General features: G+C 46.7%; 3 protein-coding genes across 3 annotated transcripts; 1 reads left to right on the top strand and 2 right to left on the bottom strand.

Annotated features, from left to right (window-relative positions):
• Positions 1-511: 511 nt before the first annotated feature.
• On the bottom strand, positions 512-3683 carry LOC104583263 (protein Rf1, mitochondrial). Its single transcript, XM_014899830.2, is given in 6 exon segments — positions 512-774; positions 1000-1377; positions 1379-2943; positions 2945-3074; positions 3076-3403; positions 3406-3683. Coding segments are annotated over 5 exon segments (2379 nt in total). The 5' UTR covers positions 3623-3683; the 3' UTR covers positions 512-774; positions 1000-1238.
• Positions 3684-3833: 150 nt separating this feature from the next.
• LOC100845187 (outer envelope pore protein 16, chloroplastic) lies at positions 3834-5845 on the bottom strand. Its single transcript, XM_003569034.4, has 6 exons — positions 5615-5845; positions 5435-5486; positions 4957-4988; positions 4836-4869; positions 4559-4626; positions 3834-4114 (listed from the first exon to the last, which is right to left on the bottom strand). Exons 1-6 carry the CDS (start codon positions 5720-5722, stop codon positions 3974-3976), a joined length of 435 nt encoding a protein of 144 aa, XP_003569082.1. The 5' UTR covers positions 5723-5845; the 3' UTR covers positions 3834-3973.
• A 2230-nt stretch (positions 5846-8075) lies between these two features.
• Positions 8076-8998, top strand: LOC100836547 (mitochondrial import inner membrane translocase subunit Tim9). Its single transcript, XM_003566641.4, has 2 exons — positions 8076-8234; positions 8341-8998. The coding sequence occupies exons 1-2, from the start codon at positions 8134-8136 to the stop codon at positions 8540-8542; spliced, it is 303 nt and encodes a 100-aa protein (XP_003566689.1). The 5' UTR covers positions 8076-8133; the 3' UTR covers positions 8543-8998.
• The last annotated feature ends 8060 nt before the right edge of the window (positions 8999-17058 follow it).

Genomic DNA, 17058 nt, shown 5'->3' with positions numbered 1-17058 from the left:
AATCAAGAAGTCCTTATGCATTGTTCTCCCATAAATATATAATGTAATACCGCCACAAATGAATAACGGTTACATTGCTAGGTGAGGTAGTTGATGAACTCGACGGCGGTCGTGATGGCGCCTCCGGTGATGGCGTCCTTGACGATCTTGTCCCGGTGGCTGTTGCTTGCCGCAGAGATCAGAGCGCCGCTCACGACACTGCCGATCATTGCATTTTTCTATGAGATCGTCCCATCCAAAAAAGTAAGAGAGAAGGACAGAGATCAATTAGCAGCAGCTGTAAGATATCTTAAGTGAGGAAACTAATCTTCAGATTGACTCTAATCATGCAAGAACAGTATAGTTTTTTGAAAGAAATGGTGGAACAACAATATTGCTTGGTTCTAAAAGAAATAAATTTCTAATGTGTGAGATGTCTAACGTATCAGGACAGTGATAGCTAGTCTTGCATAATCTAAAAACATAGCATCAAGATGTATGAGATGCTACACAGCAGTGGTCTGATATTCTCTTGTACAGCAAACGATATTATCTGAATCTTGCATAATCCAAGAATGTTAGCCAAATAAAAGGATCTACATTTCAAGTGCATAGAAAGTATTGTTAATTTGTGACGATAAGGCAGGCAGGCAGATACATTTTCCTTCACATAAAGGTCCAATGGATTACAACAAACACGTAAGGTTCGTTTTCAGAGAATTGTTACCCAGCCAGAGCGACCACGGATCCTTTCCACTCCGTACTCCACGCCTACATAAACTCCAGTAACAGTACCTGCAGATTAGTCAGAAAAAAGCATCTGAATCTGACAATCTGTCGGCGAACATAAGAAGAACTGATGAATTATTATAATTTTTCACAAAATGGAAGAATTTCACAGCTCCAGGCCTCAGCATCCAGAGGATGCACAAAACCATGTAGCAGATGAATGATTAATGCCAATGCATTTGTCTGAGGGGGGAAAATTCACTTAGTTACCCCAATATGCACACCATGTACCTGATATGATTCACAAAATATAAATCAAGAGCTTTGCCAGATCGTCAAAACATGTCTGCATTGTTTTCTAAAAAATGAAATCCTCTCCATCAGCTGCTTATATGCCTTGTTTCTTTTACCACTTGCTAATCTCTGTAACTCCACATTTAGTGATACTCAATACAGCTCCTGATGGTACTCAATATACCTAGAGAGGGAGCTCCAAACCACGCCCAGGATTAACTGCTGAGTCTACCGTATCAGCTGGCCCCATCGAAAAATTGGTACTTTGCAGGGAGAAATTTTATTTGTTCCCGATGTTTCGCTTCACTTGAAAAGAGAAACATCAACAATGAAATAGTTGAAGCTTCAAGTGAAATGATAGTGCCATTCACTTTGCATGTAATATCCGGCCTTGACTATATCACCTTTCTGCAATAACATTCTGATGATCTCATTTACAAGACGAGAGCTGGAAGCGCAACCACTCTTCTCCATTGATGAAAACATGGTGTCTGCTTCTTCCACTGATCCTTCTTTTAGAAGATTACGTATCATTACTCCGTAAGTAGAAACATTTGGTACCAACCCACTGGTTGATATTGCTGCAAACAAATCGTTAGCTTCTTCTCTTCTTTGAACCTTGTATAATGCATCAATCATGGTATTTAGTATTGTAATATCAAACTTCAAATTTATTGCAACCAATTTGTCAAACAGGGTGGTTGCTTCATCAGTGCAATCATTTCTAATAAGTCCTTGAAGAATTATGCTGTATGTGGCAATGCTCATGGTCATTCCACTATCGATCATCTCAAGAAACATTTTCTTCGCAGCAGCACTTCTCCCGGCATGAAATAACCCATCCAGTACGAGGTTATATGTCACAGTTGTAGGTTTGACTCTCTTATGCAACATTTCTCTGAATAGAATCAACCCATCATCGATCTTTCCACTTTTACAATAGCCATTAACAAGTGTAGTATATGTAACAACATCAGGCTCAGTGCCATCTGATACCATGGCATCTAGTACTCCGAATGCTTTTTCCATCTTGCCAACTAAGCAATATCCGTCAATCAGTGAGTTGAATGTAAAAGTATAAGGCCTGTCACCTATGTGTATCACCAAGTCGAAGACATCCTGTGCATCCATAACCCTTCCTTCGTTGCATAGACTGTGTATTATTGAATTGAAGAAAGTGATGTTAGGACGAGGAATACCTTTGCTCATCATTTCAGAAACCAATTCCTTCACTTTTACCAAATCACCATGTGCACAAAAACCCTGAATTAGGGAGTGATAGACAGCTGTGTTCGGTCCTACTCCAATGGAAATCATCTGACTGAATTTTTCCATAGCATCAGCCAGCCTACCCATTCTACAAAATGCCGCTATTACAGTTGCATAGGTGATTACATCTGGAGTCACTCCTTTTCCCCGCATTTCCGTAAATATGAGCATAGCTTCATCCATCATTCCACGTTTAGCATGTGCACTAATTAATATGTTGAAACAATGACAGTTGGCCACAATACCCTTGTCTGCCATTGAATGGAAAAGATTATTCATCTCAACCAACCTTCCTTCGGTGGCATACCCGTGAAGCAGAACAGAATACGAGACGATATTTGGCTTGTGGCCCTTGGCGGTCATGTAATGAAAAATTTCTGCAGCTTCTTTGCTTCTTTGATGCTTGCAAAGGGAGTTCATCAACGAGGTGAAAGTTACAATATCCGGTATGAGACCCTCGCTTATCATTTCTCTGAACATTTTAGCTGCCTCTTTCCACCGGACAGAAGTGGAATATCCATGGATCATGGCATTATATGTCACTTCATCTGGTTGAACACCGCTATCAACCATCTGCCCAAGGACCAACTCTGCCTTGCCCATTGCTCTGGCCTTGCACAACGCATGAACGATCGAGTTGTATGTAACCACATTAGGCACAACCCCCGTTCTGCACCATTTCATTGAACAGATTGCATGCCTTGCTTACTTCACCTTGTTTAAAGAAGCCGTGGATGACAGTGCTATATGACACCACGTCAGGGAAGCAGCCAGCTCCTTGGTTTGCCATCCTCAGGAGCAAGATCTGTCCGTTTTGCATAGCAGAGGCACTTGAGGAAGGTGTTGGCCACTACCCTCTCTGTTCTCAGGCCTGCCCTGAGGAGGCGGGCGAAGAAGGCAGGCCCTAGTTCCGGCCCTGAGAGAGGCGCGACCCGTGGGCCGGCTTCTTCTTGGCATAAACGGTTGAAGAGGGCGAGGACCAGGGCGGGTGCTTCGCTGCACGCGACTGAGTCCGGTGCACGGGCAAGGGCGGCGAGGAAGCCGTTCAGGGCGCGATTGTGGACCGGAGTGTCCTGCCGCAGCAATTCGTCGAACAGGTTGTGTGCGTCGCCCGTTCTGAACGTCCCCGCGCTGTGGCCGCGGCGAAAGCGATCTGGGGATCCCAACGGCGTGAGGGCGGCGAACTGGAGGAGCAAGTGCGGCGGGGGAGGAGCTGCTGGTGGGACATCGGCGTGGTGAAGGAGGAACGGCGGAGGCCGGGCATTGGCGCGGTCGATGGAGAGGAGAGGCGGCGGAGGATGCTGACCCCGGACACCGGCGAGGCGGAGGAGGAGGAGCGGCGGCGGGACATCGGCGTGACGGAGCAGGAACGGGGCTTCGGCCGGCGTTCGTGCTCCAGCGCTCGGAGTACCTTTTTTCTTTAGGCCACCATGCTTTAATTAGATGCTGGATGGATGCAAGCAACATCCGTACATAGCGATTAGAACTTGATTGAGTTTTTTTTTTGAGTGTGTTTTTCTGGTTAATCTGAATTTCTTGTACTACACAACACAACAGCAACAGGAAGGCAAATCTGAATTTATTGATTAAACTGACGGAAAAACACGGATGGATGGCTTCAATCAAGAAGTCCTTATTTGTTGTTGTCTGACAGACTGATAATATGGATAGAAACACTGCCGAACGAATGACGGTTACATGGCTAGGTGAGGTAGTTGATGAACTCGGCGGCGGTCGCGATGGCGCCTCCGGTGATGGCGTCCTTGACGATCTTGTCCCGGTGGCTGTTGCTCGCCGCGGAGATCAGAGCGCCGCTCACCACACCTCCGATCAGAGCGTTTTTCTACGGGATTGACCCACCCAGAAAAAGGTAAAAGAGAGGTTAGTTAGCACCAGCTGTTAGATATCTGTAGTGAGCAAAATAATCTTCAGATTGACTGCAATCATGCCAGAATAATATAGCTTGGTTCTAAAAGAAATAAAATTCTAATGGGTGAGATTTCTAACGTATCAGCACAATGTTAGCTAGTCTTGCATAATCTAGAAACAAAGCATCAAGATGTATGAGATGCTACACAACAGTGGCCTGATCTTCTCTTGTACTAATGTTCAGCAAACAATACTATCTGAATCTTGCATAATCCAAAAATATTAGCCAGATAACAAAAGGATCTACATTTCAAGTTAATCTGTGACCATAAGGCAGTTATGCAGATACATTTTCCTTCACATAAAGGTCCAATGAACTACAAGAAACACAGAAGATTCATTTTCCGAGAATTCTTACCCAGTCAGAGCGACCGCGGATCCTTTCCACTCCGTACTCCATGCCTACATAAACTCCAGCAACAGTACCTGTAGATTAGTCACAAAAATCATCAGAATCTGCCGGCAAGCATAACAAGAACAGATGAATCATTATTATTATTCACAAAAAAGAAGAATTTCATATCTCCAAGCCTCAGCCACACAGCCGTGGAGCAGATGAATGGCTGATGACAATGCATTTGTTTTTCCAATTTGTCCGAGCCAAAAAATAAACAAATAAATTTCCACTTAGTTACCCCAATATGCGCCCTCCTTGCACATTTTCTTCAGCTGCACACACATTCAGAAGAGCATATCAGTGCACTGGAGTTGGCAAACCAATCGACAGAAAACAGCCATTATGGAATCAACACTTACTGTATGCTCAAGCTTGTTCGTTGAAACATTCCCTGCAAAGTAAGGAAGCAATTAGATGTTAACTCACCCCAAAGTTGAACATCACACTTGGTCCTCCCCACAAAAAAAAAAATACAAACAATCCAAGCAAAGCCTAAGGTGTATATTTGTACATACGCTCCTATATATGCATACGCTAGGGAGAAATCTTGCTGTACATTTGAAATATTACATTGCAACACAGTGGTAGCTGTTGATCTGAAATCTGGCAGCAGCAGCTGGCCGGCCGGGCCGGCGAAGAGTTTATCTGAAATCTGTGTTGTGAACCTACACTACACATATACGCTACGGCCGACTGACTGAACCCGTGTTCCCCAAATGTATGCTAACTTGGGGGACAACAAAACAGAGGCAGGGCCCTAATCTAGTCGGACGCAGTGGAGGAAGAACTGATCAAGACAGGGGGATTAAGAGGGTAAATAAAGCAGTAGCAGTATACCTTTGTGGAGGCACTCGAAGGCGTCCTCGGCGGCCACCTTGCAGGCGCCAACCTGCACATACACAAACATTGGGCGCGTCAGACCATGGATACTTGGATACAGGATAGATCCACATTGGAGGAATCGGGCGAGGAGGAACGGAGGATTTGATGCAGAAGGGAGGAAGAAGGCGTGCGTACGGCTCCGATCTTGATGAAGCCGTCGAGGGTGCGGTTGAGGAGCGGGTTGCCCGTGTCCACGGCCAACTCCAGCTTCCGCGACCCCGCGGAGAACCCGCCCCGAGGCATATTGGCTCACTGTCAGACCCAGGCGGCAGGCGATGAGGGTGTGCGAGGAAGAAGAACTGAGGAAGAAGAAGAAGATGCAGCAGGAAGGGGGAAGATAAAATACAGTGAGATGCGGCAGTGTGGCTGTGAAGCCACGAAATCTTCTTCTTTCGTCGTCACGGGCTCCCAAGCCACCGACACGTGTCACTCACTCCACGGACTCTCGCCTCTTGGTCTCGGACCAAGACAAAGCGTCCTCCGTCCATCTGGTTCCGTGTGGGGTCCGTTTGCAAGATGGACGGTGCAAAAATGAGGAGGGCCCTGTTTCAGTGGGGTACACTCCAATCAAAGTCGCTGCAGGAACGGACGGTGCAGAATAAACGGGTGTCTCCGTGAGAGCACTCAAGTAATACGTACACGTAATACTCCAATGTACGTACGTAGATAGCACTCCAGCAAGTACTCTCCAGTTATTAATTAACACATCTCCAGTGGCTGGAACTTATCTTCTATAGCTGAAAGAATGACATTCATTTCATCTATCTATTCGGGTAACAAACCATCTTCAAATTCAGTTACCTTACCAGAGATGGGGGAAAGAAAAAGAGACAAGAAAAGTGCTAGCAGACAAAGATCAACTCAGTTTGCTTATCATGTGCATAGTGCACCATAAGATGACCTGCTGCTACTACTACAAGTGAAGAGGGGTAATAAAAACAATGTGGAACTGCTCAAACTTGGAAATCAAATCGGCACCCAATTCCAATGACTCTACAGAGAACAACACATCGAATTAGCATAGCGATGATATAACAAGCTTTTAGAAATTCTGATTGCCATCTAAATCAAAAGATGTAGACCTCGGTTTCTCATGAATCCATAATTAAGAATTGACAACCACTACACACCGGGGCTAAAACCATGAAATAAACACACCAGCTCATTTGTTGCTTGTCCACTAGTATATATCAGTATATCTTCCATCATTGGAATCTCACCTCACATGATAAATTCATACCTCGAAGATATAAATAGCTCCTGTTTGACGTCCTCCATGCTGTCCGGCAGCTTCTGCATCATCTCGACAAACACCTCCAAGTATTCACGCCCCAGCACACCAGCGCACTCCGGCTGTCGGGGATCGTCACACCGGAAAGACCGGAAATGCAGACTCTCAGCCGAAAACGCTCGCCGGAGACACGAGCGACCGCCGTGTGTGTCCACAGAGCGACCGCATGAGAGGGACGTCGATGAAGGTGAAGATGTCATCGTCGTCTACGTCATCGATGTACATGTCGATGGCGATGGCGATGCATGGCCGGCCCCATACCTGCATCAGACCTCATGATATGACCCTACCCTCGCCTTCCGGCGGCAGATCGATGGTCGTCACCACCTCGTCGTCCACGCTGAAAGAACCCTCGCATTGAAGGTCCCTGTTGTAGCCTGAAAATTTGATCAGCTTCACCGATGTCGCCACGGGTTCTTGGCCTCCGCCGCCGCCCCTGGCGAAGGACAACACCGTGAATCTGACGACGTCATCCTGTCTCTCCACGATGAGCGCCTTGTAAGCCTTGCTCGCCGGGCTGTACCCGAAGCCGCACAAGCGAAGAGGGCGCCACGGCCACGGCGTGTCCGCCGGCAGGGAGACGCGGACGGCCTCCTCCTCCTTGGTGGCCAGGTTGACGATGAGAGCGTCGAAGAGTCGACTGGATCCGGGTTGCCACGCCCAGGAATCCTTCACGGCGGTCAGGAGGACCAGCCCGTTGCACGTGCCGCCCAGGAATCCTTCACGCCGTGCTTGATGCTGAGCGCGACGCCGCCTGAGACGACGTGGAGCGCGTGGTGGCGGTGGCGCCGCCGGCGACGATACGGAACGCGCCGACGCCCGGCCGCGCCGTCCCCGCGGGGGTTCTCGTCGAACCGTATGAAGCAGGCGGCGCCCTGGAACGGGTGCGGCGCGCCCCCGAGGCAGCGGCGGCGGCTGAGCCAGAACTCCGGGGCCGTGAGCAGGCGGCGGATGCCCCTGGAGAGCGCGCCGCGCATTTGGTCGGCAGCCGGGAGATGATCACGTCGGCCAGGAGGTCGTCCCACAGCGCCTGTGGCGTCTCGGACCCGCCGCGATGGCGAGCGTTCTCCCTTTCCATGGCCAAACCCTAGCTAGCCCTAGGCTAACCCCCGCCGCCGTTGCTCCTCTGGAGGAAGAAGAAGATGACGTCGCCTCGAGAGCCAACTGGGTTGTTCACAGGTAGGCCCTAAATGGGCCCTATTTCCCTTCTCGGCCCATCTCGGCCCGGTAAATCTTTCCAAATCCATATCTGCTTAAACAGCCCATGGGCCAGCCATAGCTCTTTCCGCTTGTCTTGGCCGCCTCTGCTTCTTTCTTCAGTCATCCCCCACTTCTCTCCCCCAAGAAAGAAAAGAGCTGAAGCATGGCCACCACCGGCGCCCCGGCCGCCGCCGCCGCCGGGAGCGAGGACGAAGACCAGGCCCGCATGGACGCCATCGTCGAGAACCTCCAGACCCGAGACGCGTACGCACTAATCCCCCCTCCCTCCCTCTTACCCCTTTCCGCTGCTCTCGATTAGCTACTGCTTTGCTCGATCCCCTCTAATGGCGACGGCGGACGGACGGAGCAGGGTGCGGCTGTACAACTGGCTGTCGCAGCGGTGCTTCTCGGACTGCGTCACCACCTTCTACCGCAAGGCGCTGGGCAAGGGCGAGGGCGACTGCGTCCGCGCCTGCGTCCGCAAGTACCTCCTCGTTTCTACCGCCTCCGCCGCCCGATTCGCCGAGGTCACCGCCGACCCTTACGCCGCCGTCGCCGACGACGAAGACTGATCCAGCCCACCTGGCTCCCCTCCGCTGCTGTTGGGGAATGAGGAATTTTTTTTGTCTGCGCTTTGTTGATCTGCTGTTAGCCCTTCTTCAGCTCAGTTCTCTGAACTTCAGATGTAGTAGTACTTGCCAGTTTTGTGATCTCTGAAGAAACGTGACAGTTCAGTTGCCTAGATGAAATTGCAGCGCGCTTGCGGCTGCGGCGAACCACGGGTTTGGAAATTCTGATGGATACAAACATGAATGAATGATTTCTTCGTTTTATAGATGTAATATGGATGAGTCATGCTTCCTTGATGCGCATGCATTTCTCTTGTCTAACTGAAAGCTTGCTGCTTCCCAGTTTAGCTCCAGTGCAGAATGTGCATTGATGCAAACCTGAATTTTCGATATTCTGCTTCATGTACCTTTGTTTATTATTATCAGGTTCTTCAATATCACTGTCACTGCCATGTTGCATACAAGTTCATGCTTTTCTCTTATTATTATTCATAGCCTGCTACAAGATTATAGAAGAGAACTGGGGGAGAGGAATGGATGGGTTGAAATTTCTTGTTCCAAGGTTGAACTCAACTTCATGTTGTTCTGTGATATGCCATAACTTGAATCCTTCATGTCCTGTGATGGTTGATATTTACTTGGGAATGGTTTATCAGGGAGTTCATTCAACTTCATCTTGGCCAATTTAATGTTGATGCATGGTCATTGGCGGACCATCTTGCATGCATGAAGCAACTACCCATGGTGTCATGTTTAGTTCATGCACAACCGTTAGTTTGCATAACAAAAGCATGAAAATTTATACCGCTCCAGCCATGACTTGGTTTATATATAAACTGAGGTAGCGTCCAACCCAGTGCATAAATAGCTAAGGGGGTATGTTTGATGATATGTCCTGTGCAACTTCTTTTAGGAATATGGATCGTTTTAGGTAGCTGAGATATTAGAGGATAACTGATATGCTGTGCTAAACTTTCTTGTCAAGTAGCTCCTACCGGTGACGTGCTCTATCGGGGCGCCAACTTAAGGTGCTCATCTTGATCCAATGTATACAAGTCTTGGAGCAGTGCAATTGTGTGAACTCAATGCTCACGGTTGTCACACAATGGCTGTGTATTCCAATTGAATGAAGGAATCGATCTATATATCAAGTACAACAACATGTCGAAGGACACCAAGCAATGCAATTGGAGGGACATCGAGAACATTTTGGTTTGCTCAGAAATTTAGATCACAAGAGTAACGTAGCATGTACCACAACAAGGATGAGACAGAGGAAGCCCTCATGTATTGTATTCACATTACACATACTAGCAAAAGAACCCGTTCGATGCTACGGAACAACGGAAAATGTATCAAGCACGAGCCGGTGGAGGCGAAGTCTGGACATTGATTTTTCGATTGGATTGATTTCCATACTGAGATTGATACCAAGATTTTTTGTTTGGGTTCGGATTGATTTCCATACTGAGATGGATACGAAGAATTTTGGATTTCATGCTAAGGAGATTGATTTATTTAGGACTGTTCGTATTATGTTGTGACAAATTTGGACCGTACGATAACTTTCGGTAAATCTAAACCGTAGAATTTCTGCTACTGAAATCGTGAATAAGGCGGGAGGGAAAGAAAATAAGGGGCAGTGGCATATTGATTGTAATTTTTAACGAAGTTGACCGACCAACACCGACCAACGGCGCCCACTCATCACCACCGATTCCAATTTAATATTTAACTAGCAAAAGAACCCGTGCGATGCTTCGGAACAACGGAAAGTGTATTAAGCACGTGCCGGTGGAGGCGAAGTCTGGACATTGTTTTTTCGATTGGATTGATTTTCATACTGAGATTGATACCGAGATTTTTTGTTTGGGTTCGGATTGATTTCCATACTGAGATGGATACGAAGAATTTTGGATTTCATGCTAAGGAGATTGATTTATTTTAGGACTGTTCGTATTATGTTGTGACAAATTTGGACCGTACGATAACTTTCGGTAAATCTAAACCGTAGAATTTCTGCTACTGAAATCGTGAATAAGGCGGGAGGAAAAGAAAATAAGGGACAGTGACATATTGATTGTAATTTTAACGAAGTTGACCGACCAAGACCGACCAACGGCGCCCACCTATCACCACCGATTCCAATTTAATAGTTAAATTCTAATAAATTCTAGCGTAGCAATAAGTTTAAAAGAAAAATAGAAAATAATCATAAAAGTCCAGAAGGCACTGAAACAGGAGCTCTGATTATTCTGTTTCAAGTTTTGTTTATGTTGATTTCTAATTTCTGAATGGAAATAATGCACACAGTTAGACAAAAAAAGAAGAAGGGATAAATCATCTATACAACTCTACGTTTTTTGTCTGGGGAAAGATGAGGATACTCTCGATCTCACTGCGGCACTTATCTCTGGCCGTCGATCCGGCCGTTTGCACAAATGGCAAGGAAAAGCAGTAACGGAAAAAAGGTTTCTCAATCGGGATGTCAAGATGGCATCTGGCTCGGGCTGGTTGATCGTAGGCGTACTTATTTATTGATCGGAGACCGGTCAACGTAGAGATCAGATCGAAACATTGATCACATAATTTGATTATTTCCTTGGCAAATTCATTTGTTTCAAGCACGGTAAAAGATAAAGGACGGACATATATAACCTTCAAGATTCATCCGAGAAAATCCAATCGTTTTCAGCGGAAGCTCTTGATGATCATTAGGGCTTCGGCAACTTCGCGGCCTCGGCATCCTGATGACGACCTCATCGGCGATCCCACCAAGAGCTTCCTGCTGGACTACACGCCCTTCATCGGCGACCGCACCAACGCCACCGTCGCCCACGCCCTCCTCCGCCACCCGGCCACCCATGAGCCCATGGCGCTCATCCGGGCTTCCTTGTTCATCTCCCCCCCGCCCCGCGTCTCCAGCATCGTCCTCGATTGCGTCGGCACCCTCTTCACCAACGAGCCCCGCGTCGTCGCCTCCGACGCCGCCGGCCTCGTGCTCCTTAGCGTCGCCGTAGAAGATGGCATGATGTTTACTCTCTCCGTTTCATAATTCTTGTCGTTGTTTTACTTGTACTAAAACAGCGACAAGAATTATGGAGGGAGTAGATCCGAATTCTACATGTACCGGCACGGCGCCCCATCGCTAGATCTGGTCCCGCAACCCGACGACGGGTACAGGGATCTGGTCGACAGATACAGCATCGTCGCCCTCCTGCCTCCTCCTCCTCCTCCTCCTCCTCCCCCAACGGCGGCGGTGGTGGCTACCGCCATGAAGGCAAGATCTGGGGAGTTCGAGCTCCGGGTCTTCTGCTCCGACACCAAGACATGGGCTCTCAAGAGGCCTTTCTTGCCGCCGGATGCTGCCTGCCTAGTCCACGACAAGGAGTTCGACTTCCTGGTGCACAAGACGATCCCCTTGGGCGACAATGTCGTGGCGTTCGTCGATTTGTTCAACGGCATCCTCTTCTGCGACGTGCTCCATGCCGGCGGTGACGACCGCCCTGAGCTCCTCCATGTCCCGTTGCCACACACAGCTCCCCGGCAACCGCCGACATTCTGCTCGGTGCCATTGATTCCTTGCGATGTCGCCGTCGACATGTCTGACGACATGGTCGTCCACATCAAGTACATTCAGCTGGAGTATTGCCCCGACACATCTCCTTTGAAGGCCACCACATGGGTTACTAAACTTACTACGTTTAAGGCGGGCACGAGCCCTTGGAGCAGAATCCGTAAATGGCGCAAAGAACACAAATTGTTGGATCCTGCCAAACTATCGGTCGCCCGTGGCGTGAGCCTTGCTGGACTGCTGCCTGATGACGATGCCTTGCAAGATGACGAAAAACCCACTCTCGGTGACCTCTTTGTTGATACTCCCTTGTTTAGCTTGAACGAAGACGGCGTGGTCTGCTTCATCGCCAAGAGCAGTTTCACGGGGAGCCAAATGTGGGTGATGGCTGTCGACTTGGCCAAGGAAGAGCTGCGAGGAGTCATTCCTTTACCTGCCAACAGATACACATGGCTATCCTACGCAACCGTCTCCAGCCATCGCTATGTTGCCGCTCCGACAGGTTCTCATTGCAATGTTGCAGCTCCAACAGGTAATTATATATACAATTGCATGGCTAATTCATCTTGCCTTGGTTATATATTTTTTTTACAGGCTTAACTAATCAATCAAGCCTGCCTCCAGTAAGCGGCCTCGTTGCACACATGAATTAATCGCATCGCATCCTCTAAATTATATATGAGTAGATAGGTTCAGTCATCAATTAGCTTTTACTATCTATCTTGTTCTAGTCCTAGCTAGCCCAGGATCTGAGCTCTAGCTAGAACACTAGATCTGCTAGTGCAGCTTCTTTTTTTTGCGAGAATGCTAGTGCAGCTTCATTGTCGTATGGTTATATCCTAAAATGGTACTGACACATGCATAGCTGTCCCCTTTGGTGTTGTGTGACTGGAGTAATTGGTGAGCAACAATAGTGCACAAAACCGAGAACATAAAGCATCGTGATCCCTATTTATTTCTGCAATCACAAAATAAAAATGAGCACCTGTGATTACCTGGTGTTGTTGGTTGTTCTATTAGTCTTATATAAGTGGAATTGGTTTGTAGATGCTAGCACACCTGCTGGTGCAGGTGCAAAGGGAGACCTGAAGCAGCTAGGAGAACAGCCAGAGTCATATCCTCACGCCAAAAAGAACAAGAAGCTGAAGAAGAAGAAGCAGCAGCAGCAGCAGCAGCAGTAGTTCTGGGTGTCATCCTCGGTTGGTGAACAAGAAGAGAAGGCATCATGCGTGGGAAGCTCAAGGTGGGGATGATATTGGACTTAAGTTAACGAGCAATGAGTGAAGTTAATTGGGAATATACATACTTTGCAAATCAGCTCTTAGCTTAACCCTGATGGATGAATGTCTATGTCAAACAGCCTCTAGTTTGTGTCAGAGTTTGATGTTTTTAATGTTATTTTGGAGTGTGCATCAAGGATGATGGATTTAAGGAAGACCATATCGTACTCGCTCCGTGGGACAAAGCTTGTTTTTTTTTTGACGAAAAGGCAACAGTGCTGCTTTTCATTAATTAAGACGAAAGAACAATTTAATAGAGTTAATTACAAAGCCGAGAGGAAGGGGGGAGGGAGGGGGGGGGGCAGTTATAAACTAGGAAGAACACTCGGGAGGACGAACCCGGACAAAGCTTGTTTGATCTATTCACTTTTGCACACGAGTTAAAGTGTGTGGTTCTGGGCTTGGCTTCAGCACCGACGGTATCCTCGAGCTCTACACGCTTAATACATCAGCAGAACTGTGGATTTGTTTGATCTATTCACTTTTGCACAAAAACACCAATGCTGCTTTTCTCTTCAATAGAATGCCTCCTCATAATTCCTGGCATGCGACTCAGATCCCTGCTGCACCGATTGGCTGCATAGGCTAGGAAGTCGGTCACAGGTCTAGCAGCACGCGCACGGCATCCTCCTCCCTGTGTAGTACTCGGCAAGATTAGGGAGATGAGACGGGGAGAAAAGGGGGCGGGATCGGTTCGTGGGGCGATGGGAAATAATTTCCATGCTTCAATCTGAGGAGAAACTTCAGATGTAGGAGTACTTGTTTTGTGATCTCTGAAGAAACACTGCAGTTCAGTAGGCTAGATGAATTGCAGGGCGATGCAGCTCTTGCGCTTGCGCCTGCGGCTGTGTCGAACCACGGATTTGGGGGATGGATACAAACATGAATGAATGATTTCTTCATTTTATATACGTAAATGGATGGATCATCCTTCATTGATTCTCATGCATTCTCTTGGCTGATTCAAAGCTGCTGCTTCCATGTTTCAACTTAAGTTCAGAATGTGCGTTGATGCAGACCTGAATTTTCAGTGTGCCGCTTCATGTTTATTAGGTTCTTCAATATCACTGTCACTGCATACAAGTTCAGTTTTTTTTTCTAATTCATACCCTGTTACAAGATTATAGAAGAAACAAGGGGAGAGGAATGGATGGGTGAAATTCCCTTGTGCTGGATGAAATTTCTTCTTCCAAGGTTGAACTCAACTTGAGTCCTTCATGTCTTGTGATGGTTCATGCTGACTTTGAAATGGCTTATAAGCGTGTACATTCAACTTCATCTTGGCCGATGTAATGTTCATGTATGGCCATTGGCGAACCATCATGCAACTACCCATGGTATCATGTTTAGTTCATGCATGACCATTAGTTTGCATAACAAAAGCATGAAAATTTATACCGCTCCAGCCATGACTTGGGTGTATATATAAACTGACCACAGTGAATAAATAGCTAGAGAGGATATGTTTGATGCGATGTCAAGTGCATGTAATCGGGTAAAAATTCTTTTCGGCATATCGATCGTTTTAGGGAGCTGAGATATTAGAGGATAACTGATATTTTGTGCTAAGTTCCTGTCAATTAGCTCCTACGGGTGACGTGCTCCGTCGGGGCGCCAATCGTGAGTACTCATCTGTTGATGCAATATCCTTGGTCTAGCGCCCGTGTAGTGGTGTGAACTCACTGCTGACAACATAAGACCCACGGTTGTCAGACAATGGCTATTTTCTTTTTTTCAAAGGAACTAGGATGGGCCTAAGCAAGTCTGAACCATTTCAATTGAATGAAGGTATCGAGATATATATCAAGTACAACAACAACATGTGCCAAAAACAATGCTTCAAAGGAAAACTAGTTAGGAGCTTAAGAGGAGTACCGGAGGGTGCCAACAACCAGAACAATGCTGGAAAAGGAACACCCCAAGGCCATCGGCCCAATGCAATCGGAGGGCACCGAGCAATGCAATTGAAGGACATCGAGAATTTCATAAGAGTAATGTAGCATATACCACAACGAGGGTAGCAGACAATGAGACACGAGTATTGTATTCACTGGTTATACATATTCTAGCTTAACAAAAAGTAGTATTTAAAAAAAAATGATGTTTCAAGATTTCTTTGTGTTGATTTCTGAAAGGAAAGAATGCACCACAGTTAGAGAAAAAATATATATGAAGGGATACAAATATGAATGAATGATTTCTACGTTTTGTAGACGTAACATGGATGAATCATACTTCCTTGATGCTCATGCATTCTCTTGTCTAATTGAAAGCTTGCTGCTTCCTTGTTTCAACTCCAGTTCAGAATGTGCATTAATTGATGTAAACCTGAATTTTCGTTGTGCCGCTTCACGTACATTTGTTTATTGTTAGGTTCTTCAATATCACTCTCACTGCATACAAGTTCAGGCTTTTTTATTATTCAATCATAACCTGCTACAAGATTATGGAAGAGAACGAGGGGGGAGGAATGGATGGGTGAAATTTCCTTGGCGAACCATCATTCATGGATGAAGCAACTACCCATGGGGTGTCATGTTTAGTTCATGCATGACCATTAGTTTGCATAACAAAAGCATGAAAATTTATACCGCTCCAGCCATGATTTGGGTGTATATATAAGCAGAGGTAGCGTCCAACCCAATGCATAAATAGGTATGGAGGGTATGTTTGATGGCGATGCCATGTGCATGTAATCGTGTAAAAATTCTTTTAGGCATATCGATCGTTTGAGGGAGCTGAGTCGTGTATAAATTCTTGAATATCGATCGTTTCAGCGAGCTGAGATATTAGAGGATAACTGAAATGTTGGGCCAAGCTTTCCTGCCGAGTAGCTCCTACGGGTGACGTGCTCTGTCAGGGCGCCAATCTCGACCGCGATGCAGTGGTGTGCTAACTGGGTACATACATGGGCAAAAAACAACGGTATAATGGAAAACCAGTCAGGTGCTCAACAGGAGTATCGGAGTGTGCCAACAGCAAGAGATGCTTAAAAAGGAACACAAGCAACACCGAATGCACATGGAGAACATTTTGGTCTGCTCAGAAATGTGGTTCATGAGTGTAATGTAGAAGACTATATTCGCTGACACATGTTCTAACTAAACAAATAATAATATATTTTTTCCTCAAAGTTTGTTTTTGAAAAAATAAGGATAAAAGCGTGACATTAGTGGCAAGCTTGTCTACACTTGGTGGGGAGTGTGGAAGGAACGCAATAGGCGCATCTTCAAGGGGACTGCGATGCCGGCTCTTGAGGTGGCCCTCCTCATTTGGGAGGACATCCGTGTGCGGAGTTGTGCGTGTTCGGTGGACCCGGGAGATTAGGCTCTCCCTTTCTCGGTTTTTCCTTTTTCTTTTCCTTTTTCCAAGGATCCTCCTTGGATCCTTTTGTACAGTTCTACTTCTTCTAATTGAATGACAGAGATCGACCGTCTTTTTCTAAAAAAAATAAGGATAAAAGTCTACAAGGTACTGAAAACATGAACTCTGACTATTCTGTTTCGAGATTTCTTCGTATTGATTTCTGATTTCTAAATAGAAAGAACGCACCACAGTTACACAAAAAATGAAGGGACAAATCATCTTACAACTCGACGTTCTCCTAGGGTGCTTGGTGGGCTTGGAATCCTCGATCTGGCCAAGTTCGGCAGGGCTCTCCGCCT

This window comes from Brachypodium distachyon, chromosome 2 (genome assembly GCF_000005505.3).
Source record: "Brachypodium distachyon strain Bd21 chromosome 2, Brachypodium_distachyon_v3.0, whole genome shotgun sequence".
In the NCBI taxonomy this organism is placed as follows: domain Eukaryota; kingdom Viridiplantae; phylum Streptophyta; class Magnoliopsida; order Poales; family Poaceae; genus Brachypodium; species Brachypodium distachyon.
This window is presented reverse-complemented; position numbering and strand designations above follow the sequence as displayed.

Bases quoted from the DNA above. Each gene is read 5' to 3' on its own strand.
- LOC100836547 (XM_003566641.4), top strand. From the start codon at position 8,134: ATGGCCACCACCGGCGCCCCGGCCGCCGCCGCCGCCGGGAGCGAGGAC. The intron at 8,235-8,340 runs GTACGCACTAAT...CGGACGGAGCAG, and splicing joins AACCTCCAGACCCGAGACGC to GGTGCGGCTGTACAACTGGC.
- LOC100845187 (XM_003569034.4), bottom strand. From the start codon at position 5,722: ATGCCTCGGGGCGGGTTCTCCGCGGGGTCGCGGAAGCTGGAGTTGGCC. The intron at 4,870-4,956 runs GTAAGTGTTGAT...ATGTGTGTGCAG, and splicing joins CGAACAAGCTTGAGCATACA to CTGAAGAAAATGTGCAAGGA. The intron at 4,115-4,558 runs GTAAGAATTCTC...TCAATCCCGTAG, and splicing joins TCCGCGGTCGCTCTGACTGG to AAAAACGCTCTGATCGGAGG.